General features: G+C 47.7%; 1 protein-coding gene across 4 annotated transcripts in view; it reads right to left on the reverse strand.

Annotated features, from left to right (window-relative positions):
- Positions 1-593: 593 nt before the first annotated feature.
- The window catches only part of KLHDC8A (kelch domain containing 8A), a 119,311-nt gene continuing 92,111 nt past the window's right edge, over positions 594-27,793 (reverse strand). For all 4 annotated transcript variants that reach the window (XM_069756216.1, XM_069756218.1, XM_069756215.1 and 1 more), the window contains 4 exons: positions 10,950-11,165; positions 7,434-7,535; positions 4,492-7,080; positions 594-1,051 (listed from right to left, as the gene is read on the reverse strand). In XM_069756216.1, the coding sequence (XP_069612317.1) occupies positions 6,887-7,080; positions 7,434-7,535; positions 10,950-11,165 (512 nt within the window). In that variant the 3' untranslated portion in view covers positions 594-1,051; positions 4,492-6,886. The remainder of the gene's footprint in view (positions 1,052-4,491; positions 7,081-7,433; positions 7,536-10,949; positions 11,166-27,793) is intronic.

Consider the following 27,793-nt stretch of genomic DNA (forward strand, 5'->3'; position numbering starts at 1 on the left):
AAGCTTGGTGTAATGTACATTTTGAAGCTGTTTTTAGTAAATCTCTAGTAAATATAATATTTTGTGGAAAGGAGCTCTGTTTTGCAGTAGTGGACTTTCGGCTGGTGGTCTGTGCGTTTTCCATAGGACGATTAGTTCCTTGTCTGAACACTGCACTACGAAATTGTCTAGTTTATACTTAGAGTGTGTTTGCATTAATCGCTGTGACTTGGAAAGATTATTCAAATGATTTTTTGTGAAAATGTTGCAAGATTTTATCTGCTCTGTTGAGTATACTAATGCTATGTACAATACTGCCCACTCTCAGTCGTACAGAACCTTGTTCAGTAAAAACTGAAGTGCTGATTGATATTTTCAGGCAGAAAAAAAAGCACTTGCCTATGACATCATATAAAGGAAGGGTTACATAAAGCCGGAATGTCCTGTTCTGGCCTGTTGTGGAATAATAAACATGACACCGGGGTCTTTCAAGTGCACATCAAAGTTAGCCTTCAACACCTGTAAGACAATGAGTGTACATCATGTATTCTCCTGCCGCAGTCAGGCTACAGACACACCGAGAGGATTCACAAACCAAGCTCTGCATCCATCACTAGATGTGGTATCACTTTATTAAGGGATCAGACAGCAAAGTGACCAGTTTTATTTAATAGATCTACTTTTTTAAAAAAACATTTCCAAGGTGCTGCCCCAAATACATGTCATAGTCTACAGTATGTACATTAATACTATAATGATGTATCATACAGGGCTATTGTTGGACAATGACATGTGTATACCAACGTCTAGTATTTAAGCAGAAAAGGCAAACATATTGCAAGTTCATTTAATTCAACTAGTACATAGTGTTCCAGAAACTGGTTCTACTTGCTCAATGGAAATGAATAGTGGTGCTATCTCCTCTTTCTTTTGTTGACGTAATTGTTAAAGGGAACAGGGTTTCCCAATATAAAGTATTACGGTGTCTTTTACAGTATTCTAGTAAGCTGTAGGTCCCCTCTGCATAGCACAAAAAATAATTTTATGGTGCTATCCAATGGGCGTCAGTGATCTTGCTTCGGTGCAGGGCCGGCGTCAGCACCCGGCACAGCGGGCAAATGCCGGGGCCTTGGGAAGAAAGGGGGGCCCACTAGCAGCTGGGAGAGCAGAGCAGGAGATAACATGCTCTCTCCGCCCACAAAGTCACTGCTGGCTGCGTTCTCTTAACCCCTATGTGCCAGCTCTGACACAAGCAGCTTCTCACTCAGTCAGTGCAGCCAGGCAGGCACACATAGGGGTTAAGAGAAGGCAGCCAGCGTGACTGTTTGTGGGCGGAGAGAGCAGTTCTCTGCTCTGGCCCCTGGCTGGCTGCAGACAGTGCTGCTGAGCTGAACTTATCAGGAAGATTCCGGAGGAGCTAGTCCTACCAGAGTGCAAAGGTATCCAGCAATAATTGCAGTTGGTCCTGTGGCTCAGTCTGCTGCTGTCTGTCTCTGCTGCCTAAAAATGTGGGTGATGTCTGGAGGAGCAGCTGGTGGGGTGCAGCCTGCAGCCACCCAGCTCTCCCAGAACACATGCATGCTGCACCAAACCTGCACCAGTGGGGTAGGAAGAAGCTTAACCCCTTCCCATCTGTATGAAGGTTATTGCTAAACCTTAAATATAACAATCTGACCCGCATAAATGGGGTTAACCAGATGCCAGGAGGAAGGGGAGCTGCTGCCATGTGGGCTGTAGGTTGGGGCCAGGGCCGGCTCCAGGTTTTTGAGGGCCCCGGGCGAAAGAGTCTCAGTGGGCCCCCCTCCTTTAACACATACCCGATTTATGATGCACAGATACGGCAGAGAAATGTATAGTACAATGCCAGATTTCACTTCTTACATGAGTGACAGCTATTGTAAATTCTGCAGTGTATATATACAGGACAGGAGGAGTGGTACTGTGCAGTGTATATATACAGGAGGAAAGGTGCTGTGCAGTGTATATATACAGGAGAGGTGCTGTGCAATGTATACATACAGGAGGAAAGGTGCTGTGCAGTGTATATATACAGGGGGAAAGGTGCTGTGCAGTGTATATATACAGGAGAGGTGCTGTGCAGTGTCGTGAGCAGGGCGTTGTTGTATCAGAAAATCTTTTCTGTTTTAAGTTTTTCTATGAAACAAAGACTTTTCTACATAAACAACGTTGTTTGGTTTTGCGGCCCTAACAGATCTGTGCTACAAAGTAACATCGCTCGGGCATTAATGAGGGACCTGATGCTGAATCCTTTCCACAAACCCTAATGACCCAATTAGTGCCCCGTCATTAGAAGCTCATTAAATGCCTCCCTGTCCCGAGCAATCATGTACAGTATGGGGGGATCCTGCAGCCCACCCGTGACTGCTCCATACCATACACTGCCCTCTGTCGCTCTCACTATTATCCTGTGCATTTCTCCTTCATCGTTACCCCATGTTACACTTGTCACCCCCCACTACAGAGTAGCAGGGCAGCCAATGTCACCCCCTCCCGGACCCTAATGGCAGCAGGAAATGTCTGCTCCTCTATTGGGTTGGAACCTGATTTAATCAAGGAATAATGTGGATTTGTTGCCGGTGGCTGCAGAGGAAGGGTTAAGTGATGCCATGTCCTTGGTGGGAGCAGTGGCAGCTGCTGGGACCTGGACAGACACAACCAATGTTGCTGTGACTGCACAGTGTGACCTGGAGGAGAGAAGCTGAGACTCCGGAGCAGAAATCACCCACATGCCAGCACTGGGCAGAGTCCCTCCAGTCACCAGCATGGGGCCACGGGGCCCCAACCTACAGCCCACATGGCAGCAGCTCCCCTTCCTCCTGGCATCTGGTTAACCCCATTTATGCGGGTCAGATTGTTATATTTAAGGTTTAGCAATAACCTTCATACAGATGGGAAGGGGTTAAGCTTCTTCCTACCCCACTGGTGCAGGTTTGGTGCAGCATGCATGTGTTCTGGGAGAGCTGGGTGGCTGCAGGCTGCACCCCACCAGCTGCTCCTCCAGACATCACCCACATTTTTAGGCAGCAGAGACAGACAGCAGCAGACTGAGCCACAGGACCAACTGCAATTATTGCTGGATACCTTTGCACTCTGGTAGGACTAGCTCCTCCGGAATCTTCCTGATAAGTTCAGCTCAGCAGCACTGTCTGCAGCCAGCCAGGGGCCAGAGCAGAGAACTGCTCTCTCCGCCCACAAACAGTCACGCTGGCTGCCTTCTCTTAACCCCTATGTGTGCCTGCCTGGCTGCACTGACTGAGTGAGAAGCTGCTTGTGTCAGAGCTGGCACATAGGGGTTAAGAGAACGCAGCCAGCAGTGACTTTGTGGGCGGAGAGAGCATGTTATCTCCTGCTCTGCTCTCCCAGCTGCTAGTGGGCCCCCCTTTCTTCCCAAGGCCCCGGCATTTGCCCGCTGTGCCGGGTGCTGACGCCGGCCCTGGTTGGGGCCCCGTGGCCCCATGCTGGTGACTGGAGGGACTCTGCCCAGTGCTGGCATGTGGGTGATTTCTGCTCCGGAGTCTCAGCTTCTCTCCTCCAGGTCACACTGTGCAGTCACAGCAACATTGGTTGTGTCTGTCCAGGTCCCAGCAGCTGCCACTGCTCCCACCAAGGACATGGCATCACTTAACCCTTCCTCTGCAGCCACCGGCAACAAATCCACATTATTCCTTGATTAAATCAGGTTCCAACCCAATAGAGGAGCAGACATTTCCTGCTGCCATTAGGGTCCGGGAGGGGGTGACATTGGCTGCCCTGCTACTCTGTAGTGGGGGGTGACAAGTGTAACATGGGGTAACGATGAAGGAGAAATGCACAGGATAATAGTGAGAGCGACAGAGGGCAGTGTATGGTATGGAGCAGTCACGGGTGGGCTGCAGGATCCCCCCATACTGTACATGATTGCTCGGGACAGGGAGGCATTTAATGAGCTTCTAATGACGGGGCACTAATTGGGTCATTAGGGTTTGTGGAAAGGATTCAGCATCAGGTCCCTCATTAATGCCCGAGCGATGTTACTTTGTAGCACAGATCTGTTAGGGCCGCAAAACCAAACAACGTTGTTTATGTAGAAAAGTCTTTGTTTCATAGAAAAACTTAAAACAGAAAAGATTTTCTGATACAACAACGCCCTGCTCACGACACTGCACAGCACCTCTCCTGTATATATACACTGCACAGCACCTTTCCCCCTGTATATATACACTGCACAGCACCTTTCCTCCTGTATGTATACATTGCACAGCACCTCTCCTGTATATATACACTGCACAGCACCTTTCCTCCTGTATATATACACTGCACAGTACCACTCCTCCTGTCCTGTATATATACACTGCAGAATTTACAATAGCTGTCACTCATGTAAGAAGTGAAATCTGGCATTGTACTATACATTTCTCTGCCGTATCTGTGCATCATAAATCGGGTATGTGTTAAAGGAGGGGGGCCCACTGAGACTCTTTCGCCCGGGGCCCTCAAAAACCTGGAGCCGGCCCTGCTTCGGTGCCTCCTCTCTCGTCACAAGCGCCATCCTCCTACCCTGCTTCATGTGGGTGATGCGTCCTACGTCATGCTCACAGTGTCCCCCAATAGCTGTCCTGCGCATGCGCTCTTCTCTCCGCCCAGCTGAGGTCAGAGCAAAGAACTGTAATGTGCGAGGAGAGGCCAACGAGAGCCAATGACCCGGAATTAAAGCCATCACATGTGCACTGCAGAGGGGTAGTAAAAGGTATTTTTCTGCTATGCAGAGGAGATTGAGGACTTACATACAGCTTACTAGATTACTGTAAAAGAGGCCTTAAAGGTGATGGCCATACTTTATATTGAGAAAACCTGGTGGCAGGTTCCCTTTTAAAGAGGTTTTCCAAAATTTGAAAAATACAACCAGTTTTTTTCCAAAACAGCACCACCCTTGACTATTGGTTGCGTCTGGTATTGCAACTGTAACCCTTTGACGTAAATAGGCGCTTGCTTTGTTAGAGGGTATAGGGATGGCTCCTTTATAGTTTTAGACCTTCTTAATTTTACATTTTAATAGGACTAAACATAAATAATTGAAATGAAAAAGTAAAGGTTAAAAAATACTTGTAAAATAAGCATAAAATGACTTTTTTTTGTATCCAGTCCTGTAGTTAATATATTAAAACTGCACCAAAAACCTGTACTGTGTGAATTTGCCATATTATATTGCATTATGTGAAATATCTGAACAAGCGTGTGCACCAACCTGGGTGACTAGACTATATGTGGGTGTCACATATCACACTGTGCATGGAGAATACAAAAACACTATTTTGTGTGTCCGCAGAAAGTAAGATATCACACATGAGTTTTTTTGGTGTGTGTGCTATCTGTTATTTTTACGGATAGGTCACAGACCCATTACAACGAGGCTAAGCTTTGAAAAAATTGTCAGAGTTTCATCCATATTTTTTTTTCTCATTTCTCATCCGTTTGTAATCTGTGTGCAATCTGTTCTTATACAGTGGCAGTTACTAAACATGTATAAGATCAAATAGTATCTTATGTTAGAGGACTGCAATGTATCTGTACAAATCAGAGGCTCCATGATGGCTCCATTCAGAATCTGATTTTTTTTCCCAACCATAGACCAGAATGGGCGATTTTCATCTGACAAAAGGAAAAAAATAGTGCATATTGTAATTTATTTCACGTGCCGTTTCAGTCCATGAAAAAAATCTGCAATGTGGCACTAAATAACATTGAACGGAGTGCTGTCCGACACAACACGTGTTTTTTGTTTTTTGCTTTTGGTCAGTATTTTACCTCAGTATTTGTAAGCCAAAACCAGGAGTGGGTGATAAATACAGAAGTGGTGCATATGTTTCTATTATACTTTTCCTCTGATTGTTCCACTCCTGGTTTTGGCTTACAAATACTGAGGTAAAATACTGACCAAATACTGCTAGTGTGACGGCAGCCAGACACTTGGAACTTTCTCATGCTCTCGTTTTAATAACGCGATTAGTAATCTGAAGTGATGCCATGTCATTTTTTTTCGGTAAAGAGACTGCTATTGGTTGAGCTCATAGTAGGTCTTGGTCTGGTTTTTATATGTATAATATTATGACTGAGCTATGCCATGTACATTAATGGGTAAAACTCCTGTACTTTGAAGGGTACTTCTCTCTTTTTGTCTCTCTTTCCACCCTTATCCTAGTGGTTTGTACACTAATAAAAACGTTTTGGTACATTAAAATGGGTTGTCCAGGTTTAGCACGAAAGTCTGCTGTCACTTAATTTCATTGCAAACTTGTGAACCCTCATAGCGAGCACGGCACATACTGTCAAGATTCTCTGGTGCTGGCGGTAAATATGCATACTCTTCGTCACATTCTGACTAGACATGCCTGGCTTAATTCACTGCATTGAGTGAATCCGCGCACGTCTAGTCGGAATGTGCCTGGGAATATGCAAATCAGCCCTGGAGAATCTTGACAGTGCACGCCGCACGATGGGAGGATTCACAAGTCTGCAGTCACATACAGTGACTGCAGACTTTCATGTCATGGCTGGAAACCACTTTAATCACTATACAGATCAATATAAAATATTTTCATGATCCCTTATTATATTTAATATGTATTTTTGCGTCGATTAGTTACCCTAACATCACTTTAACATTGTTTGAACAAACTTATGTGATGCTGAATATTATAGAGTGTCTTAGTTTTGACTTTAGCAAAATAATTCTCATTTTCTGCTGTATGCGCTCACAATCCAGATTCCATGAATACATCATATACGAATATCTTGGTATACATGGCTTGGCAAATAAAACAGTCTGATAACCACGGTATAAAACACACACTCTGAAACTCTTTCAAACCTACTGTAGAGAATGTACAAAATACCAATAACGCCTTAGTCAAGATTCTATTAAACTCAACATGTCTACTGCAGAGCTGGGCCCCTGGTTTACTCCCCCTATGGCATACAGCCTGTTCTTCAAGACCATCGTAGCGCAGGCACATCGGGGGTTCGGCATGGGACTTAAGCTTTCCCATCTGTTCTTCAATGGATGGAAGATCTCTGTGGTTTCCAAAACGGAAGGTTGGTTTCCTGAAGAGAAACAGAATTCAGTTCTAACTATTCATGGAATGTTTAATATTAATATATAATTGTCCTTATGCTCCGGTAGTGACTTGTATCTCACATTTCTCAGGGTAAAGCATCTGGAAGTAAGCTGAATTTTTCTTTAGGTTACACCTGTCACATCCAAACCCTGTGTAATCTATGCAGACAATCTGCATTCTGCATAATGTGCCCATCCTTATGGCCGCAAACGGAAATATTCTGTCTATTCTCATTATGTCATAATGTTAGATTCAATGAAATAAAGAGATTTTGACAATAAGAATGTCCTTGGTATTAGTCCGGCAGAAGTGAATATTATCTAGTGTTTTTGTCCTTACCAAGACCTCCGGCCACAACAACTCTCCCATGTATTGCCCCCGCAACAAAATCAGCTCTTCTTTTTCTTAGAAAGCAGGAACGATCTGTCTTCATCCAACCCCCTGAAAATAAAAAGATATGAGCTCCTGGGAATTTCTTTTGACCAGCTAAACATAATCAGTGAATCTGGCAACTCTATGACACTAAAAAGTTCATAAAAATTAACCAATTATTTTTATAAATCAATCATGAACACGAACATTAGAAGCTTTGTAATATATCTTATCAGAGAAATCGTCTTTCTCTTTCCGAACTGATCACTCAGTCTCAAAATTCTCAATTCCTGGGTAAAATGTGTCCTCAGTGAATGCAGATTTTCCCATTACTGAGATAGGAGACAATTGGTGCTTATAAAGTTCTATGGAGAACTGTCTCTAGCCCCTCTGTCCTCATCCCGCCTCCCCTCTCCATAGAATCTATTAGCATGAACTATCATCTCCTATGTCATTATTAGGAAAATCTGTCTTCACCGAATCCAGATTTTACTCAAATTGAGAGTAACTGATCAGTCCAGGAGGAGAAAGAAAGTAAATTTCTCTAATAGATGCTTACTTTCATGTGTACTATTGATTTATGAAATAAAAAAACTATGGTTAATCTGTAATCATGAATACAATTGAAGATATGAGTGTCAGTGCTACATTGGCAGACATGATGAAGTCACCTCTTCAGATGTGACAAATGTGTGGGCCATGATAAGTGCTCCATAGCGGAGCCGAAGGTTCAAGGCACTTTGGGAATGTGTAGAGTATAAATAAGTGGGAGGGGGGATAATGCAAGGGCACAGTATGGGACGAAAAGTGTGAACAGGGAGTACAGTACAGAAAAGGGGCAGTGTGGGGAGGAACAGTGTAAAGAGAGGGGGCAGCTTGGGTAGGAGGGATAGTATACTGGGAAAGTAGTGTGAGGGGCTAGCATGGAGGGAACAGAGTGGGAGAGTCAGTGTGAGGGCACAGTATGGAGAGAAAGTAGTGTATGGGATGGTGACAGTGTGAAGAGGGGGTCCAGCATACAGCAGGAGGGGCACTGGGAGTGTCAAAACACTTTCCATACCTCGGTCATGCTGACTCTATTCTATGTTCAGCCTAATCTTTGTGATTGACAGCTCACTAGCTTGACTACAAAGTCACTGAGTAGAGAAATGTGGGCAATAGAGCCAAAGAGGCACAGGCTTGGGAAGTGTTTTGACACACCCAGGGCACTTAAGCCTAATTTGCATACTAATCAAACTAGTAATTTTTCAGTCAAGGTGCAACAAATTGCAAAAAGAAAGGTATGGATGATATTATAATTCACAGTGCACCATAACCATATAAACAGGTTTTGTTTTGCTTTTTTGGGGGGTGGTGTGATCGTGCAGACAGCTTCCCTTTATTATTTTTATGAGTGAGTGAGGGGCCTGTAACTGGGTGTGAAGCCCGTTGCTCCTTTCACTTGGTGTTGTTACTGTGTGGCGGCCATTGTTGCTGTGGTTTTGTGCTGTGAGACGGTGTGGCCTGGAATCATGGGGACTCAGCCTTAGGCCGGGATCACACATGCGAGAAATACGTCCGAGTCTCGCATGGTAATACCCGGCATTGCCGCTGTCACTCAGGAGCGGAGCGTCGGCCGCACGCTCCGCTCCTGAATGTCCCAGTGCTTCAATGGTCCCCCATTATTTTATTTGTTTACTTCACTGAACCAATGATGTGATGTACATGCAAATGAATACTGCAGCCAATCACTGGCCTCAGTGATGATGGTGGCAAATATAGCATGAGAGTTGTAAAGCCATTGATTGGCTGCAGCGGTCACGTGGATGAATGTAACGTCATTGGTAAAGTAAAGTACGACAGACGGGAACCACTAAAGAATCTGCAGTAGAATTCCAGGGGATTGAACATCTGAGTGTTTCATCATCTTTACTGACATATGCTAGATGTTTTAAAATCTTGAACAGTTACTTTAATGTTGTCATTTGCTGATGCACACATATTTTTAGGATGCACTGTCGCCTAAGGCCTATATTTTACTGTCTTAAGTCTTGGCATTGTTTACTCTGAACAAAAAAATTGTTTAACTTAAAGGGAACTTGTTGTTAGACTTAGGCCTCTTTCACACGTCCGTCGGTACGGGTCCGTCGCTATGCGTCGGGCCGATGTACCGACGGACGTTGTGAAAGTTTTGCACGACGTGGGCAGCGGATGCAGTTTTTCAACGCATCCGCTGCCCATTCTGCAATCCGGTTTCAGCCGCGCATGTGTGGTCGAAAATGGTGGACGAGTCGGACAAAAAAACGTTACATTGACCTTTTTTGTGACGACGGTCCGCCATAACACGACGGATCCGTCGCACGACGGACGCAACGTGAGGCAATCTGTCGCGATCCGTCACTAATACAAGTTTATGGGCAAATAATGCATCCTGCGAGCGAGCACATTTGCAGGATCCGACGGAAGTGTGAAAGAGGCCTTATGCCATGCCCGAACCACAGGTAGCATGAATCAGAGCCTGGTTGCACGAGTGCCACTAAGTATGTTTTACTCTACTATAAAATGATGCGGCAATCAGAGAAAATATTGTTTGAAAAGCCAGCTGGGGATTATAGGGGGTGATTTGACAAGTCCAATGATGTCTTCGACCAACTTCTCCCCAGCCCACTAAATTTGCAGATGTTTTACATGTGTGTCTTTAAGGAGAGATCTGTCAATTACTTGGAGCAAAGCGGAAAGAAGTTGGACATAGACCACATTGGTCTAGTCAGGTCTCTCCCTATAGTTCTCAATTGGCTTTCAAGGTTTAATTTTCTCTGAAAAGGTGCAGTGATTCAGAATAAAAGATACCTGGCTGACATTGCACAGCCCGCTCTGATTCATTCTGCGCATGGTTCAGGCAGCATGAATGTAATTACAGGTTCCTTTTAAATAAGCCATAAGATATGTATATCCAGTAACGGACAGTATTTAGATGGAGAGTTGGGGAGATGCATATGCCAAGTTCAGATCTAGTACTGATACTGTTTTATATTAGTGTTTATGACATGGGCTGACAGAAGGAGCACTCTCCCTGTGTTAAATGTCTTAGCTAGTTTTGGTCTCGGCCGGTGAAGACCAACTGTTCCACATTGCAGCTGTCTGTGGCTGTGGATAGCACGGAGTTTACATTTTCAAGCCGGGTTAGTGAACGCTTCTTACTATTTGTATACCTGTTGTTATGTAGACAGGAACCGGCATTCAGGTGTGTTCTTAGACTAGAGTACATAGAGAGTGTTACCTGCTGTACTAACGCGTTTCTTCATAGTATAATAGAAAGTTCATTCTACACCTGAATCAAGAGATTGCAGGATATCCTGCTTGGTGAACCCCTGATATCCTGAAAGATTGGTGGTGGGAGAAATGGGATTGCTACCTATCAAACATTTATGGTGTACAGAATTTGGATTTACAAATCTGTAAAAAAAAGTATGATTTCAAGTTGGTATTTATATTTGAACTTGCCTTGTTCCATTTCAAAAATATCCACAGTCTTTGTAAATTTTGGCCGTCGGTATGTTCCCCCTTGCCGTAGTCCTCCCAAACTGTAGAGTGACCCCTCACTTATCACAAATCTTGAGTATGCCCTTTTGTTGGGGATACTGGGGAATTTGGTCCATGATCGAGAGTCAGTGTCAAAAACTTCAAAGGCATTCACCGCATACTTAGACTGCCTACCCCCTATGGGCAAAGAAATATGTGTTAACAGAGAAAAGAATAGAGTGAAGGTCAAAGGTTTACAATATATGACCGTGCAATACGAACCATAAAGATATGCAGATCACGGTTCTTTCTTTGCAATAATCATACAAAGTCTTAACGCAGATAACATAAAGGTGCAGTAGATTTCCCTATCACATACGTAGAATGTCCTTTGTGGGATAAATGAAACGGCTCCTTCACATTTTATGCATCGCTTTCTTCCAGGTAATTTCGCAGCTCATATCACTAGAGATAACATTGGACTATGTTCTGACCTTTCATATAGAATCCTTCTTCTGTGTGTTCTGGAAACTGTTAGTATTTCTTAAAATTCAGGAGCTATGAAAAGCGCATTAACAGGCAGTGGTGAACCTTCATGGAATGCAGAACCTCAGGTTTTGGTAAAATTTTTACTTAATGGTTCTACTTAGGTTTTATGTGTTAAAGCATTCCTGTCACCAGGTTTGGCTGATACGAGTTACGGCCATCGCCTTTCAGGGCTCATATACAGCATCCGATGGGTGTCGCAGGTCTGGGTCTGGGGCCTCCCATCTTTTTACAATGCCGAACTCCTGCTTTCTTCATCAATCCCCGGCATCGCACTCCTGCGCAAGCGTACTTATCTGTCCTGTTGAAGGCAGAGCAAAGTACTGCAGTGCACAGGCTTCGGGAAAGGTCAGAGAGGCCCAGCGCCTGTGCATTGCAGGAATTTGCTCTGCCCTCAACAGGGCAGCTAAGTACGCCTGCGCAGCAGTGCGATGCCGGGGAGCCATGAAAAAGCAGGAGGGTGGCATCGCAAGAAGATGGGAGTCGCCGGATCAAGACCTGCAACACCCATCGGACCAGATCGCCCTGCAGGTGAGTATAATAAAACTTATTTTTCTTCTCCTACAGGTCAGATCAGGGGCTTACCTACACCATTATAGAATGTTGTAGATAGGCCCTGAAAGGCGATGGTCGTAATTCATATCGGCCAAACTTGGTGACAGGTTCCCTTTAAGTGTGAATGCTTGTGGTTAAGTACCCGACCGATAGCGGTAGGCAGGTGCATATTGTTCTAAAAAATTCTGTAGGGAATGTACCAGACAACTAGCTGACTGCCTAATACAATAACTCACGTGACATAGGCTGAGTTGCATTTCAACATACAGAAAACTAGAGCTTAAAGATAATACAGTCCACTCCCTATTCGCCCTCAGGGTCACTAAATATCGTGCATTCAAATGTTTTTCTCCTTCTATTGTCAGTGTATACCATCTTATGTCACCAATTTCAAGAATGCAAAGAATGTACCAGCTTCAACCGTGTCTAATACTGGAGCACATATTGTTCCTCCTTTGAAGTATTAGCAATTTAATAATGAAAATATTTGTAATATGCAAAAATGATCCTATTAGCTATATAAAATTTATCTGCATTATTGATTTTTACTAACAGTGCTAAATCCATTATACATCTGATCCCAATGATGCCTGACCCCATTGACTTATAATAGGGTCCCTTGGAGTTCCACTGCTGTTATGTCGATCAATTTAATGAGAACCTGTCAGCAGGATTTTGCCATGTAAAGAACAAACAGTGTCATATTAGTGCTGTAATACTGATCAAAATGATACTTGCGGTGAAGAAATACATTTTGTGGTTCTTGTGCAATGAATGTTTAACCTCTTTACCTTCCCCCCAAGCCTGTTTTCACCTTCATAACCAGGCCAAAATTTACAATTTTGACCACTGTCACTTTATATGGTAATAACTCTGTAATGCATCATCCGTAAATAGAGATACCGTATATACTCGAGAATAAGCCGACCCGAGTATAAGCCGACCCCCCTAATTTTGCCACAAAAAACTGGGAAAACTTATTGACTTGAGTATAAGCCTAGGGTGGAAATGCAGCATTTACCGGTGAATTTCAATAATAAAAATAGATCATTATTTCCCCATAGCTGTGCCATATAGTGCTCTGCACCGTTCATATTTCCCCATAGCTGTGCCATATAGTGCTCTGCACCGTTCATTATTTCCCCATAGCTGTGCCATGTAGTGCTCTGCACTGTTCATTATTGCCCCATATAGTGCTCTGCACCGTTCATTATTTCCCCATAGCTGTGCCATATAGTGCTCTGCCCCATATAGTGCTCTGCACCGTTCATTATTTCCCCATAGCTGTGCCCCATATAGTGCTCTGCGCCGTTCATTATTGCCCTATAGCTGTGCCCCATATAGTGCCCTGCACCGTTCATTATTGCCCTATAGCTGTGCCCCATATAGTGCTCTGCACCGTTCATTATTGCCCTATAGCTGTGCCCCATATAGTGCTCTGCACCGTTCATTATTGCCCTATAGCTGTGCCCCATATAGTGCTCTGCACCGTTCATTATTGCCCTATAGCTGTGCCCCATATAGTGCTCTGCGCCGTTCATTATTGCCCTATAGCTGTGCCCCATATAGTGCTCTGCGCCGTTCATTATTTCCCCATAGCTGTGCCCCATATAGTGCTCTGCGCCGTTCATTATTGCCCTATAGCTGTGCCCCATATAGTGCTCTGCACCGTTCATTATTGCCCTATAGCTGTGCCCCATATAGTGCTCTGCAGCGTTCATTATTGCCCTATAGCTGTGCCCCATATAGTGCTCTGCACCGTTCATTATTGCCCTATAGCTGTGCCCCATATAGTGCTCTGCAGCGTTCATTATTGCCCTATAGCTGTGCCCCATATAGTGCTCTGCACCGTTCATTATTGCCCTATAGCTGTGCCCCATATAGTGCTCTGCACCGTTCATTATTGCCCTATAGCTGTGCCCCATATAGTGCTCTGCACCGTTCATTATTGCCCTATAGCTGTGCCCCATATAGTGCTCTGCACCGTTCATTATTGCCCTATAGCTGTGCCCCATATAGTGCTCTGCACCGTTCATTATTGCCCTATAGCTGTGCCCCATATAGTGCTCTGCACCGTTCATTATTGCCCTATAGCTGTGCCCCATATAGTTCTCTGCACCGTTCATTATTGCCCTATAGCTGTGCCCCATATAGTGCTCTGCACCGTTCATTATTGCCCTATAGCTGTGCCCCATATAGTGCTCTGCACCGTTCATTATTGCCCTATAGCTGTGCCCCATATAGTGCTCTGCACCGTTCATTATTGCCCTATAGCTGTGCCCCATATAGTGCTCTGCACCGTTCATTATTGCCCTATAGCTGTGCCCCATATAGTGCTCTGCACCGTTCATTATTTCCCCATAGCTGTGCCATGTAGTGCTCTGCACTGTTCATTATTGTCCCATATAGTGCTCTGCACCGTTCATTATTTCCCCATAGCTGTGCCATATAGTGCTCTGCCCCATATAGTGCTCTGCACCGTTCATTATTTCCCCATAGCTGTGCCCCATATAGTGCTCTGCGCCGTTCATTATTGCCCTATAGCTGTGCCCCATATAGTGCTCTGCACCGTTCATTATTGCCCTATAGCTGTGCCCCATATAGTGCTCTGCACCGTTCATATTTCCCCACATAAATCTCTGCCATTGTCGCTGCTGCGGTAAAAAAAAAACACATACTCACCTCTCTTGATTGCAGCTCCCAGCGTCTCGTTCTGGCGTCCGGTCACAGCGTCTCTCCGCTCTGACTGATCAGGCAGAGGGCGCCGCGCACACTATATGCGTCATCGCGCCCTCTGACCTGAACAGTCAGAGCGCAGATAGACGCCGGGAAGATGGAGCGGCGCCCGGCGGCTGGAACGCGGACAGGTGAATATTACATACTTACCTGGTCCTGGCGTCCTGCTCCTTCTCCCGGACAGCTATCTTCGGTGCCGCAGCTTCTTCCTCTATCAGCGGTCACCGTTACCGCTGATTAGAGAAATGAATAGGCGGCTCCACCCCTATGGGAGGTGGAGCCGCCTATTCATTTCTCTAATGAGCGGTCTCACGTGACCGCTGATAGAGGAAGAACTGCAGCACCGAAGACCGTGGGACGGCAGGAGGAGCGCGAGGATCGCTGGAAGCAGGTAAGTATGCCTCAGCATCCTCACCCCCTCACCCGCCAACCCTGCCACCCACCTTGACTCGAGTATAAGCCGAGAGGGGCACTTTCAGCCCAAAAATTTGGGCTGAAAATCTCGGCTTATACTCGAGTATATACGGTAACAGCAGACCGCACCACCGTAATGTGTGTAAGCTGTGTCCGTCCACTAGCAGCAAGGAGTAAAGCCTGCAGATGTCGGGTGCTATAGCCGGGAAACAAGCCGATGAATCCACAAATGGCCGTCACTGACCCGTAGAAGCGCCAGGTAGGCGCGAAACGGCCGTCGTCAGTCCCCGCCACACTCTGTACCCCTGCACTCCCGGCCATGAAGATGTTATGTAAGTAAATAAAGACACCTGCTTCAGAAGATCGGTGAGTGCTGCCTTCTTTTTTCTCTGCATTTCTGTAATGCATCAATCAATGGATCCCACTGATTCTAAGGCTGCTGTTTTGTGACATATTGTACTTCATAATAGTGGTAAAATTTGTTTGATATGACTTGCGTTTATTTGTGAAAAAATTTGGAAATTTGGCGAAAATTTTGAAAGTGTTGCAATTTTCAAACTTTTAATTTTTATGCCTTTAAACCAGAGAGTTATGTCACACAAAATAGTTAATAAATAACATTTCCCACATGTCTACTTTACATTAGCACGCTTTTTTGTTAGGAAGTTAAGAATTAAAATTTGACCAGCGATTTCTCAGTTTGAAAATGAAAAAAAAAATCACATTTTTTCCACAAAAATGTTATTTTAGCACCAAATTTTTATTTTCACAAGGGTAGCAGGAGAAAGAGGACCACAAAAATTGATGTGCAATTTCTCCTGAGTACGCTGATACCCAATATATGGGGAAACTACTGGTGCACGGCAGGGCTCGGAAGGGAAGGAGGACAGTTTGACTTTTTGAACGCAAAATTGTCTGGAATCAAGAGCAAACACCCTGTCACGTTTGAAGAGCCCTTGATGTGCCTAAAAAGTTGAAACCATCCACAACTTACTCCATTTTGGAAACTAGACCTCTCAAGAAATTTACATAGATGTGTGATGAGCCATGAAAATAAAAAAAAGAAAACACACAAAAATGATCCTTTAGCCCCCAATTTTTTAATTTTCATAAGGGTAACAGAAGAAAATGGGCCCCAAAAATTGCTGCGCAATTTCTTCCGAGTATGTTGGTATACCATATGTGGGGGAAAACTAGTATTTGAGCGCTTGGCAGTGTTTGGAAAGAAAGCAGTGATGTTTTGAAATGTAGACTTTGATGGAATTGTCTGCGGGAATCATATCACGTTTGGAGAGCCTATGATGTGTCTAAACAGTGGAAATCCCCCACAAGTGACCGTATATTGGAATTCATCCTCTCAAGGAATTTATCTAGATGTGTGCTGAGCCCCAAGGGGCTTCACAAAAATTTATAACTTAGAGCTGTGAAAATAAAAACAAAAAAAAATTGCCATAAAAATGTTCTTTTAACCCCAATTTTTTTTATTTTCACAAGGGTAGCAGGATAAAATGGACCACAAAATTTGTTGTGCAATTCATCCTGAGTACGCTGATACCCCATATGTGGGGGAAAACTTCTGTTTGGGCATATGGAAGGGCTCAGAAAGGAAGGAGTGATTTTGAGTGCATATTTTGATGGCATGGTATGTCACATTTGGAGAGCCCCTGATGTGTCTGTGCAGTGGAACTCCCTCCACAAGTGACCCTATATTGGAGATGATCTATTGTTTTCCTAATATGTGAATGTTATAATGTGGTGGTATACGTAAGTTGTGTAGAGTGTATCAGGTTGGCATATGTGAGCTTTGTAGACTATATCAGGTTGGCTTACGTGAGTTGTGTAGAGTGCATCAAGTTGGCATACACGAGTTGTTTAGATTATATCAGGTTTTGATATGTAAGTTTTGTAAGTCGAAATAAATATAGTAGTCCATGGATGTATGGTAGAGTTTGAAGAATTCTTTTATATACATCCAGGTTTGTCAGGGCAGGTGTCACATTGCTGTCCTTTCTTATCCCCCTTCTATAACATACTCGGCACCTTTTTTACAACCTTCCTTTTTTATGTTTGCGGGACCTCACCAGGGAAATGTTGCTGTGGTACGATACAGGCAACTTTAGTTCTGGAAGTACTGGGGCCCATCCTTACTGACTTTTAAAGATTACGATCTTGATCACTACCTCCTGGAACTCAAGGCACGTGCCAGTCTGGCCTGCACATTGTGATAGCACGAAAGCGTTGTACATTGCCATCTGTATGATGTGCATGGCCGGCTTTTTGTACCACAACTTAGCTTTTCTCATGGTACTGTATGGCTGGAGTATCAGAGAAATAAACTCCCCCCATGTTCTTGTTGTACCCCAGGATACAGTCTGGTTTGGTGACCCATATAGAGGAACCTCGTACAGAGGTGGGGATGCTGCCATCACCATGTATGGTGGTCAAGAAAAGGACATCTCTCTTGTCCTTGTTCTTTAACATCAGCAATTTGTTGTTACTTTGACCTCTGCTCTCACCCTTTCTGAGCAAATGCTCAATTAGTGTCTTAGGGAGGCCTCTGATTTTTGTGGACAGTACCGCATGATGCGGTACCTCGCGCAGAGAGGGATTTGAAGAGTGGGATGCTGGTATAAAAGTTATCTAGGTAAAAGTGATAACTTGATCCAGCAGTGGGTGCACCAAATCCCACACAAACTCACTCATGGATTGTTGAATCCTGGTGTTCTTTCCTTCATACACTCTTAACCTGTGGGTGTACCCTGAGGTACTCTCAAACAGCTTGTAGAGTTTAATTCTGTACCTGGCCCTCTTACTGGGCAGGTATTGTCAGAATTCTGAGAGTCCCTTTGTCATGTATTAGGGACTCTGTAAGGGGGTGCCACGCCTCTACCTCCTTAAAGATGTATATTTGTCATGCCATGTATATACCGTATTTTTCGGACTACAAGACGCACTTTTCCCCCCCAAAAAAAGGGGGGAAAATGGGGGGTGCGTCTAATAGTCGCAATGCAGGCTTACCGTGGCGGCAGAGGTGCGGTGATGAGGAGGCGCAGTAAGCGGGGTCCCTTTCTCCGGTGAGGTGATGCAGCAGCCCGGTAAGCAGCAGAGCCGGGTGAATCCTGTTGTTATCGGTGGTGGCGGCCATTTTCCTGAGGCCACGCGTGCGCAGATGGAGCACTCTGCTTCCCGGGGCTTCAGGAAAATGGCCGCGGGAGGCCACGCGTGTGCAGATGAAGATCGCGGTGGCCATTTTCCTGAAGCCGAGTTCGTAGATTTAGATGTTGGCTTCAGGAAAATGGCCACTGCGATCTCCATCTGCGCACGCGCGGCCTCCCGTGGCCATTTTCCTGAAGCCCCGGGAAGCAGAGCGCTTCATCTGCGCACGCGTGGCTTCAGGAAGATGGCCGCCCCCACCAATAACAACAGGATTCACCCGGCTCTGCTGCTTACCGGGCTGCTGCATCACCTCACCGGGGAAAGGGACCCCTCTCACATCATACCTCTCACTGCGCCTCCTCATCCCAGCACCTCCTCATCCCAGCACCTCCTCATAACCGCACCTCTGCCGGTAATCACTGCTGCAACCCTCCCATGGACACCAGGCCGTGGCATCGCCCACCTAAGCAGGAAGGGACCCTGCTCAGGTGCACGCCACACCGCATCACCCCACCTCTGCCGACACCATGCCTCCTGTGACCCTGCTCTGCCACCGCCAGCCCTCAGGTAAGATACTGTACATTTGGACAATAAGATGGACCCCCATCTTATAAAAAATCTTTTTTTCTGCAATTTTCACCCCAAATTTGGGGTGCGCCTTATGGTCCGGTGCATCTTATAGTCCGAAAAATATGGTATATATATGCCATTTTGGCTGTTATAGTTGTGATAGGGCAAGTGTAGAACCTATTCAGGCACTAGATTGGGCTCCATATTATACATAGTTTTGCAGGAGGGGCTGTCTGTGTTAAGCGCAAGAGCCTTCCTGTTGGTAGTTAGTAGGGGCTTAGTGCCTGTGTTGGGCAGACAGCTCCACAATGTTTAAGCCTCATATCCAGCCATTCAGAGTCCAGATGGATGACAAGTACAGCTGAGGCAGCAGTGTAACCACAGTTCGGTAAAGAAGCTAGAGAAGTGGTCCAAAACCAGTACAGGGACACAGGTCGCTCACCATGTGGCAGATTATTGCTTGGGATGATGCCATTCGTACCGGTGCAAAACAGACGGAGGAACACTCAGGTGTAGTGATCTCGCAAAGGGAGGAATCTGAGCTATCGCAAGAGGCGATACGTCCCCGTAATGTACTGCAGGACGTAGGAGAAAGCGTAGGGAGAGCGGAGGATGTGAACTGTGTGGAACCTAATGTTGATGATGTAACTGACAAGAATGTGCTGCGACAAACAAAGAGTAAAGTCCATCGTTTTAAGTTTGAAAAGGACTCTGTTTTTTACTGTACTATGGAGGCAGTGGAACTTCAGCCAGTCCGATGGGACCCAGATGGTGCAGAGGGCGAAGCGAAAGGTATGCTGAAGAAGGAACATTGCATGCATGTCATTGGAAGTGTTATGAACAGGTAATTCAGAACCACAATGGACATAGAAGTTCAGAGCACACAAAGTGACCTGACAATTACCAAAAACATAGGACGAGCTCTGAGACGTGGGAACTCTGCTGACCGCAATCCCTAATCCTTTTACACCACACTAGAGGTAGCCGTGGATTGCGCCTAACGCTCCCTATGCAACTCGGCACAGCCTGAGAAACTAACTAGCCCTGAAGATACAAAAATAAGCCTACCTTGCCTCAGAGAAATTCCCCAAAGGAAAAGGCAGCCCCCCACATATAATGACTGTGAGTAAAGATGAAAATACAAACACAGAGATGAAATAGATTTAGCAAAGTGAGGCCCGACTTACTGAATAGACCGAGGATAGGAAAGATAGCTTTGTGGTCAACACAAAAACCTACAAACAACCACGCAGAGGGGCAAAAAGACCCTCCGCACCGACTAACGGTACAGAGGTGCTCCCTCTGCGTTTCAGAGCTTCCAGCAAGCAAGAAAAACCAATATAGCAAGCTGGACAGAAAAAATAGCAAACAAAAATAACACAAGCAAAACTTAGCTTATGCAGGAGAGAAAGGCCACAGGAACGATCCAGGAGGAAGCAAGACCAATACTAGAGCATTGACTGGAGGCCAGGATCAAAGCACCAGGTGGAGTTAAATAGGGCAGCACCTAACGACTTAACCTCATCACCTGAGGAAGGAAACCCAGAAGCCGCAGTACCACTCTCATCCACCAAAGGAAGCTCATAAACAGAACCAGCCGAAGTACCACTCTCGACCACAGGAGGGAGCTTGGCCACAGAATTCACAACAGTACCCCCCCCTTGAGGAGGGGTCACCGAACCCTCACCAGAGCCCCCAGGCCGACCAGGATGAGCCACATGAAAGGCACGAACCAGATCGTCAGCATGGACATCAGAGGCAAAGACCCAGGAATTATCTTCCTGACCATAACCTTTCCACTTAACCAGATACTGGAGTTTCCGTCTCGAAACACGAGAATCCAAAATCTTCTCCACTATATACTCCAATTCCCCTTCAACCAGAACCGGAGCAGGAGGATTAATAGATGGAACCACAGGTGCCACGTATCTCCGCAACAATGACCTATGGAACACGTTATGGATGGAAAAAGAAGCTGGAAGAGTCAAACGAAAAGACACAGGATTAAGAACCTCAGAAATCCTATATGGACCAATGAAACGAGGCTTAAATTTAGGAGAGGAAACCTTCATAGGAATATAACGAGATGACAACCAAACCAAATCCCCAACACGAAGTCGGGGACCCACACAGCGCCTGCGGTTAGCGAAACGTTGAGCCTTCTCCTGGGACAAAGTCAGATTGTCCACTACATGAGTCCAAATCTGCTGCAACCTATCCACCACAGTATCCACACCAGGACAGTCCGAAGACTCAACCTGCCCTGAAGAGAAACGAGGGTGGAACCCAGAATTGCAAAAAAACGGCGAAACCAAAGTAGCCGAGCTGGCCCGATTATTAAGGGCGAACTCAGCCAAAGGCAAAAAGGACACCCAATCATCCTGATCAGCAGAAACAAAACATCTCAGATATGTTTCCAAGGTCTGATTGGTTCGTTCAGTCTGGCCATTTGTCTGAGGATGGAAAGCCGAGGAAAAAGACAAATCAATGCCCATCCTAGCACAAAAGGGTCGCCAAAACCTCGAAACAAACTGGGAACCTCTGTCAGAAACGATGTTCTCTGGAATGCCATGTAAACGAACCACATGCTGGTAAAACAACGGCACCAAATCAGAGGAGGAAGGCAATTTAGACAAGGGCACCAACTGGACCATCTTAGAGAAGCGATCACAAACCACCCAAATGACCGACATTCTTTGAAAGACGGGGAGATCCGAAATAAAATCCATAGAGGTATGTGTCCAAGGCCTCTTCGGGACCGGCAAGGGCAAAAGCAACCCACTGGCACGAGAACAGCAGGGCTTAGCCCGAGCACAAATCCCACAGGACTGCACAAAAGAACGCACATCCCGCGACAGAGACGGCCACCAAAAGGATCTAGCCACCAAATCTCTGGTACCAAAGATTCCAGGATGACCAGCCAACACCGAACAATGAACCTCAGAGATAACTTTATTCGTCCACCTATCAGGGACAAACAGTTTCTCCGCTGGGCAACGGTCAGGTCTATTAGCCTGATATTTTTGCAGCACCCGCCGCAAATCAGGGGAGATGGCAGACAAAATTACCCCCTCTTTGAGAATACCCGCCGGCTCAGGCAAACCCGGAGAATCGGGCACAAAACTCCTAGACAGGGCATCCGCCTTCACATTTTTAGAGCCCGGAAGGTACGAAACCACAAAGTCAAAACGGGAGAAAAACAGCGACTAGTGTTGAGCGATACCTTCCGATATCGGAAAGTATCGGTATCGGTTGGGATCGGCCGATATTCAAAAAATATCGGATATCGCCGATACCGATACCCGATCCCAATGCAAGTCAATGGGACCAAAATATCGGAATTAAAATAAACCCTTTCTTTTCTTGTAGGTTCATTCTACATCAAGGAAAACAACTAAGAATAATGTAGGATGTATTGTGGGAGGTGGCGGAGACATTAAAGGCAATGAGGTTTAGCCCAATCAAATAGAATAGCATGTTTTGTTTTTTTTTAAAGACGTTCGGAGTGAAAAAGATATTGAGTATGTAAATTTTTTTTTATTTTGTCAGATATTGATGTTTCACTATTCCACGCCCTTCCCCTTCTTTTTTTTCTTTTTTTTTTTTACTTTTCCCACACTTTCATCTTCACCATCATCAGCATCTTTGACATCAACTTCTTCTTCACCTTATTCATCTTCTTCTTCATCTTCTACCTATTTTTTTTTTTATTACATTCTTCATATTCATTTTATTCAACTATTATTATTCTTCCTATTCTACATATTCTTTTTATTCCACTGTTATTATTCTTCCTATTCTACTTCTTCATCATATTCTCATTTGTGACAGGCATTCCCGTAGTTGTTATCTATAAAAGTTGGAAGATTACACCTTCCGTTCTGCCAGTCACAAAAGTTACATTTGTCCGCGTTCAGTTTGGCCTGCAGCATCAGGCTTTATCCAGGGGCACCACGAGGAGGAACGGACTCACCCCCATACACTGCTTAGTCTTCTTCTGCATATAATTTAGATAATATCTTTTGCTCTGATATTAAGTCTTATACTTAATGTTCTTCTGCTCTTTGTTCTGCAGCCTCTTGTTCTTCTGCTTCTCGGTCTTCCATGTCGTCGTCTCCAAGGTCGTCGTCTCCAGTGTCGTCATCTCCGCCGTCGTCGTCTCAGCCGTCGTCGTCTCCGCCGTCGTCGTCTCCGCCGTCGTCATCGGGGTGGTCTTCCGGGTCGTCGTCGTCGTCATCGGGGTGGTCTTCCGGGTCGTCGTCATCGGGGTGGTCTTCCGGGTCGTCGACTTTAGGGTCTTAAACTTGGAAATGTAGCAGAAGGTACAAGAAGGCTGAGAAAATGCCAAGAACCAGCTGATGGAACTGGAACTCGGATGGCTACCCGAAGGTTCAAGAGCCTATGGAACTACCGAGGACCAGCTGACGTTACTGGAACCCGGTTACTAAGCAGGAGGTACCCGTGCTAAAAAGCACTACCAAGGACCGCCTGGCGTTGGCGGAACTCGGATACCCAGAAGGAGGCACCTAAGCCAAAGGCTCTGCCCGGAACCAGCTGACGTTACTGGAACCAGGATGGGGAGCAGAAGGTAAAAGAGCAAAAGACACTGCCGAGAACCAGCTGACGGTACTGGAACCCGGATGGGTAGCCGAAGGTCCAAGAGCCAATGGAACTACCGAGGACCAGCTGACGTTACTGGAACCCGGTTACTAAGCAGGAGGTACCCGTGCCTGAAAGCACTACCAAGGACCACCTGACGTTGGTGGAGCTTGGATACCTAGAAGAAGGCACCTAAGCCAAAGGCTCTGCCCGGAACCAGCTGACGGTACTGGAACCAGGATGGGGAGCAGAAGGTACAAGAGCAAAAGACACTGCCGAGAACCAGCTGACGGTGCTGGAACCAGGTGGTGGACCCGAAGGCCCACAGGAGAGGAGAGAACAGCTAGGCCGCGAGGCAGCCGCAGTTACCGAACCCCAACAGTCCTACAGGGGGAGCTGGGCCTACTGGCACTACAGAACCAGCCTTGACTACCAGTTCACGCAGCCCACATAGGAAGCTCCTAAACTGGAGGCACCCTGGAGTTGGCTAACCCGACTGCAACACGACGGGGCAAACATAGGCGTCTCAGCGAGTTTGACACACCCCGGAAACAGCTGACGGTGCTGAAACCAGGTTTGGCACGAGGGAGTACCTGTGACAAAAACACTGCCGAGAACCAGCTGGCGGTGCTGGAACCCAGATGCGTTGCCCCAGTGTGCAAGAGCCAATGGCACGACCGAGGACCAGCTGACGGTGCTGGAACCCGGTTACTAAGCTGTAGGTGCCCGCGCTTAAAAGCACTACCAAGGACCGCCTGACGTTGGCGGAACTCGGATACCCAGGAGGAGGCACCTAAGCCAAAGGCTCGGCCCGGAACCAGCTGACGGTGCTGGAACCAGGTGGTGGACCCCAAGGCCCACAGGAGAGGAGAGAACAGCTAGGCCGCGAGGCAGCCGCAGTTACCGAACCCCAACAGTCCTACAGGGGGAGCTGGGCCTACTGGCACTACAGAACCAGCCTTGACTACCAGTTCACGCAGCCCACATAGGAAGCTCCTAAACTGGAGGCACCCTGGAGTTGGCTAACCCGACCGCACCACGACGGGGCAAGCATAGGCGTCTCAGTGAGCTTGACACAACCCGGAAACAGCTGACGGTGCTGAAACCAGGCTTGGCACGAGGGAGTACCTGTGACAAGAACACTGCCGAGAACCAGCTGGCGGTGCTGGAACCCAGATGCGTTGCCCCAGTGTGCAAGAGCCAATGGCATGACCGAGGACCAGCTGGCGGTGCTGGAACCCGGTTACTAAGCTGTAGGTGCCCGCGCTTAAAAGCACTACCAAGGACCGCCTGACGTTGGCGGAACTCGGATACCCAGGAGGAGGCACCTAAGCCAAAGGCTCGGCCTGGAACCAGCTGACGGTGCTGGAACCAGGTGGTGGACCCCAAGGCCCACAGGAGAGGAGAGAACAGCTAGGCCGCGAGGCAGCCGCAGTTACCGAACCCCAACAGTCCTACAGGGGGAGCTGGGCCTACTGGCACTACAGAACCAGCCTTGACTACCAGTTCACGCAGCCCACATAGGAAGCTCCTAAACTGGAGGCACCCTGGAGTTGGCTAACCCGACCGCACCACGACGGGGCAAGCATAGGCGTCTCAGTGAGCTTGACACAACCCGGAAACAGCTGACGGTGCTGAAACCAGGCTTGGCACGAGGGAGTACCTGTGACAAGAACACTGCCGAGAACCAGCTGGCGGTGCTGGAACCCAGATGCGTTGCCCCAGTGTGCAAGAGCCAATGGCACGACCGAGGACCAGCTGGCGGTGCTGGAACCTGGTTACTAAGCTGTAGGTGCCCGCGCTTAAAAGCACTACCAAGGACCGCCTGACGTTGGCGGAACTCGGATACCCAGGAGGAGGCACCTAAGCCAAAGGCTCGGCCCGGAACCAGCTGACGGTGCTGGAACCAGGTGGTGGACCCCAAGGCCCACAGGAGAGGAGAGAACAGCTAGGCCGCGAGGCAGCCGCAGTTACCGAACCCCAACAGTCCTACAGGGGGAGCTGGGCCTACTGGCACTACAGAACCAGCCTTGACTACCAGTTCACGCAGCCCACATAGGAAGCTCCTAAACTGGAGGCACCCTGGAGTTGGCTAACCCGACCGCACCACGACGGGGCAAGCATAGGCGTCTCAGTGAGCTTGACACAACCCGGAAACAGCTGACGGTGCTGAAACCAGGCTTGGCACGAGGGAGTACCTGTGACAAGAACACTGCCGAGAACCAGCTGGCGGTGCTGGAACCCAGATGCGTTGCCCCAGTGTGCAAGAGCCAATGGCACGACCGAGGACCAGCTGGCGGTGCTGGAACCCGGTTACTAAGCTGTAGGTGCCCACGCTTAAAAGCACTACCAAGGACCGCCTGACGTTGGCGGAACTCGGATACCCAGGAGGAGGCACCTAAGCCAAAGGCTCGGCCTGGAACCAGCTGACGGTGCTGGAACCAGGTGGTGGACCCCAAGGCCCACAGGAGAGGAGAGAACAGCTAGGCCGCGAGGCAGCCGCAGTTACCGAACCACAACAGTCCTACAGGGGGAGCTGGGCCTACTGGCACTACAGAACCAGCCTTGACTACCAGTTCACGCAGCCCACATAGGAAGCTCCTAAACTGGAGGCACCCTGGAGTTGGCTAACCCGACCGCACCACGACGGGCAAGCATAGGCGTCTCAGTGAGCTTGACACAACCCGGAAACAGCTGACGGTGCTGAAACCAGGCTTGGCACGAGGGAGTACCTGTGACAAGAACACTGCCGAGAACCAGCTGGCGGTGCTGGAACCCAGATGCGTTGCCCCAGTGTGCAAGAGCCAATGGCACGACCGAGGACCAGCTGGCGGTGCTGGAACCCGGTTACTAAGCTGTAGGTGCCCGCGCTTAAAAGCACTACCAAGGACCGCCAGACGTTGGCGGAACTCGGATACCCAGGAGGAGGCACCTAAGCCAAAGGCTCGGCCTGGAACCAGCTGACGGTGCTGGAACCAGGTGGTGGACCCCAAGGCCCACAGGAGAGGAGAGAACAGCTAGGCCGCGAGGCAGCCGCAGTTACCGAACCCCAACAGTCCTACAGGGGGAGCTGGGCCTACTGGCACTACAGAACCAGCCTTGACTACCAGTTCACGCAGCCCACATAGGAAGCTCCTAAACTGGAGGCACCCTGGAGTTGGCTAACCCGACCGCACCACGACGGGGCAAGCATAGGCGTCTCAGTGAGCTTGACACAACCCGGAAACAGCTGACGGTGCTGAAACCAGGCTTGGCACGAGGGAGTACCTGTGACAAGAACACTGCCGAGAACCAGCTGGCGGTGCTGGAACCCAGATGCGTTGCCCCAGTGTGCAAGAGCCAATGGCACGACCGAGGACCAGCTGGCGGTGCTGGAACCCGGTTACTAAGCTGTAGGTGCCCGCGCTTAAAAGCACTACCAAGGACCGCCTGACGTTGGCGGAACTCGGATACCCAGGAGGAGGCACCTAAGCCAAAGGCTCGGCCCGGAACCAGCTGACGGTGCTGGAACCAGGTGGTGGACCCCAAGGCCCACAGGAGAGGAGAGAACAGCTAGGCCGCGAGGCAGCCGCAGTTACCGAACCCCAACAGTCCTACAGGGGGAGCTGGGCCTACTGGCACTACAGAACCAGCCTTGACTACCAGTTCACGCAGCCCACATAGGAAGCTCCTAAACTGGAGGCACCCTGGAGTTGGCTAACCCGACCGCACCACGACGGGGCAAGCATAGGCGTCTCAGTGAGCTTGACACAACCCGGAAACAGCTGACGGTGCTGAAACCAGGCTTGGCACGAGGGAGTACCTGTGACAAGAACACTGCCGAGAACCAGCTGGCGGTGCTGGAACCCAGATGCGTTGCCCCAGTGTGCAAGAGCCAATGGCACGACCGAGGACCAGCTGGCGGTGCTGGAACCCGGTTACTAAGCTGTAGGTGCCCGCGCTTAAAAGCACTACCAAGGACCGCCTGACGTTGGCGGAACTCGGATACCCAGGAGGAGGCACCTAAGCCAAAGGCTCGGCCTGGAACCAGCTGACGGTGCTGGAACCAGGTGGTGGACCCCAAGGCCCACAGGAGAGGAGAGAACAGCTAGGCCGCGAGGCAGCCGCAGTTACCGAACCCCAACAGTCCTACAGGGGGAGCTGGGCCTACTGGCACTACAGAACCAGCCTTGACTACCAGTTCACGCAGCCCACATAGGAAGCTCCTAAACTGGAGGCACCCTGGAGTTGGCTAACCCGACCGCACCACG

The sequence above is a fragment of the Ranitomeya imitator genome, chromosome 3 (genome assembly GCF_032444005.1).
Source record: "Ranitomeya imitator isolate aRanImi1 chromosome 3, aRanImi1.pri, whole genome shotgun sequence".
Classification (NCBI taxonomy): domain Eukaryota; kingdom Metazoa; phylum Chordata; class Amphibia; order Anura; family Dendrobatidae; genus Ranitomeya; species Ranitomeya imitator.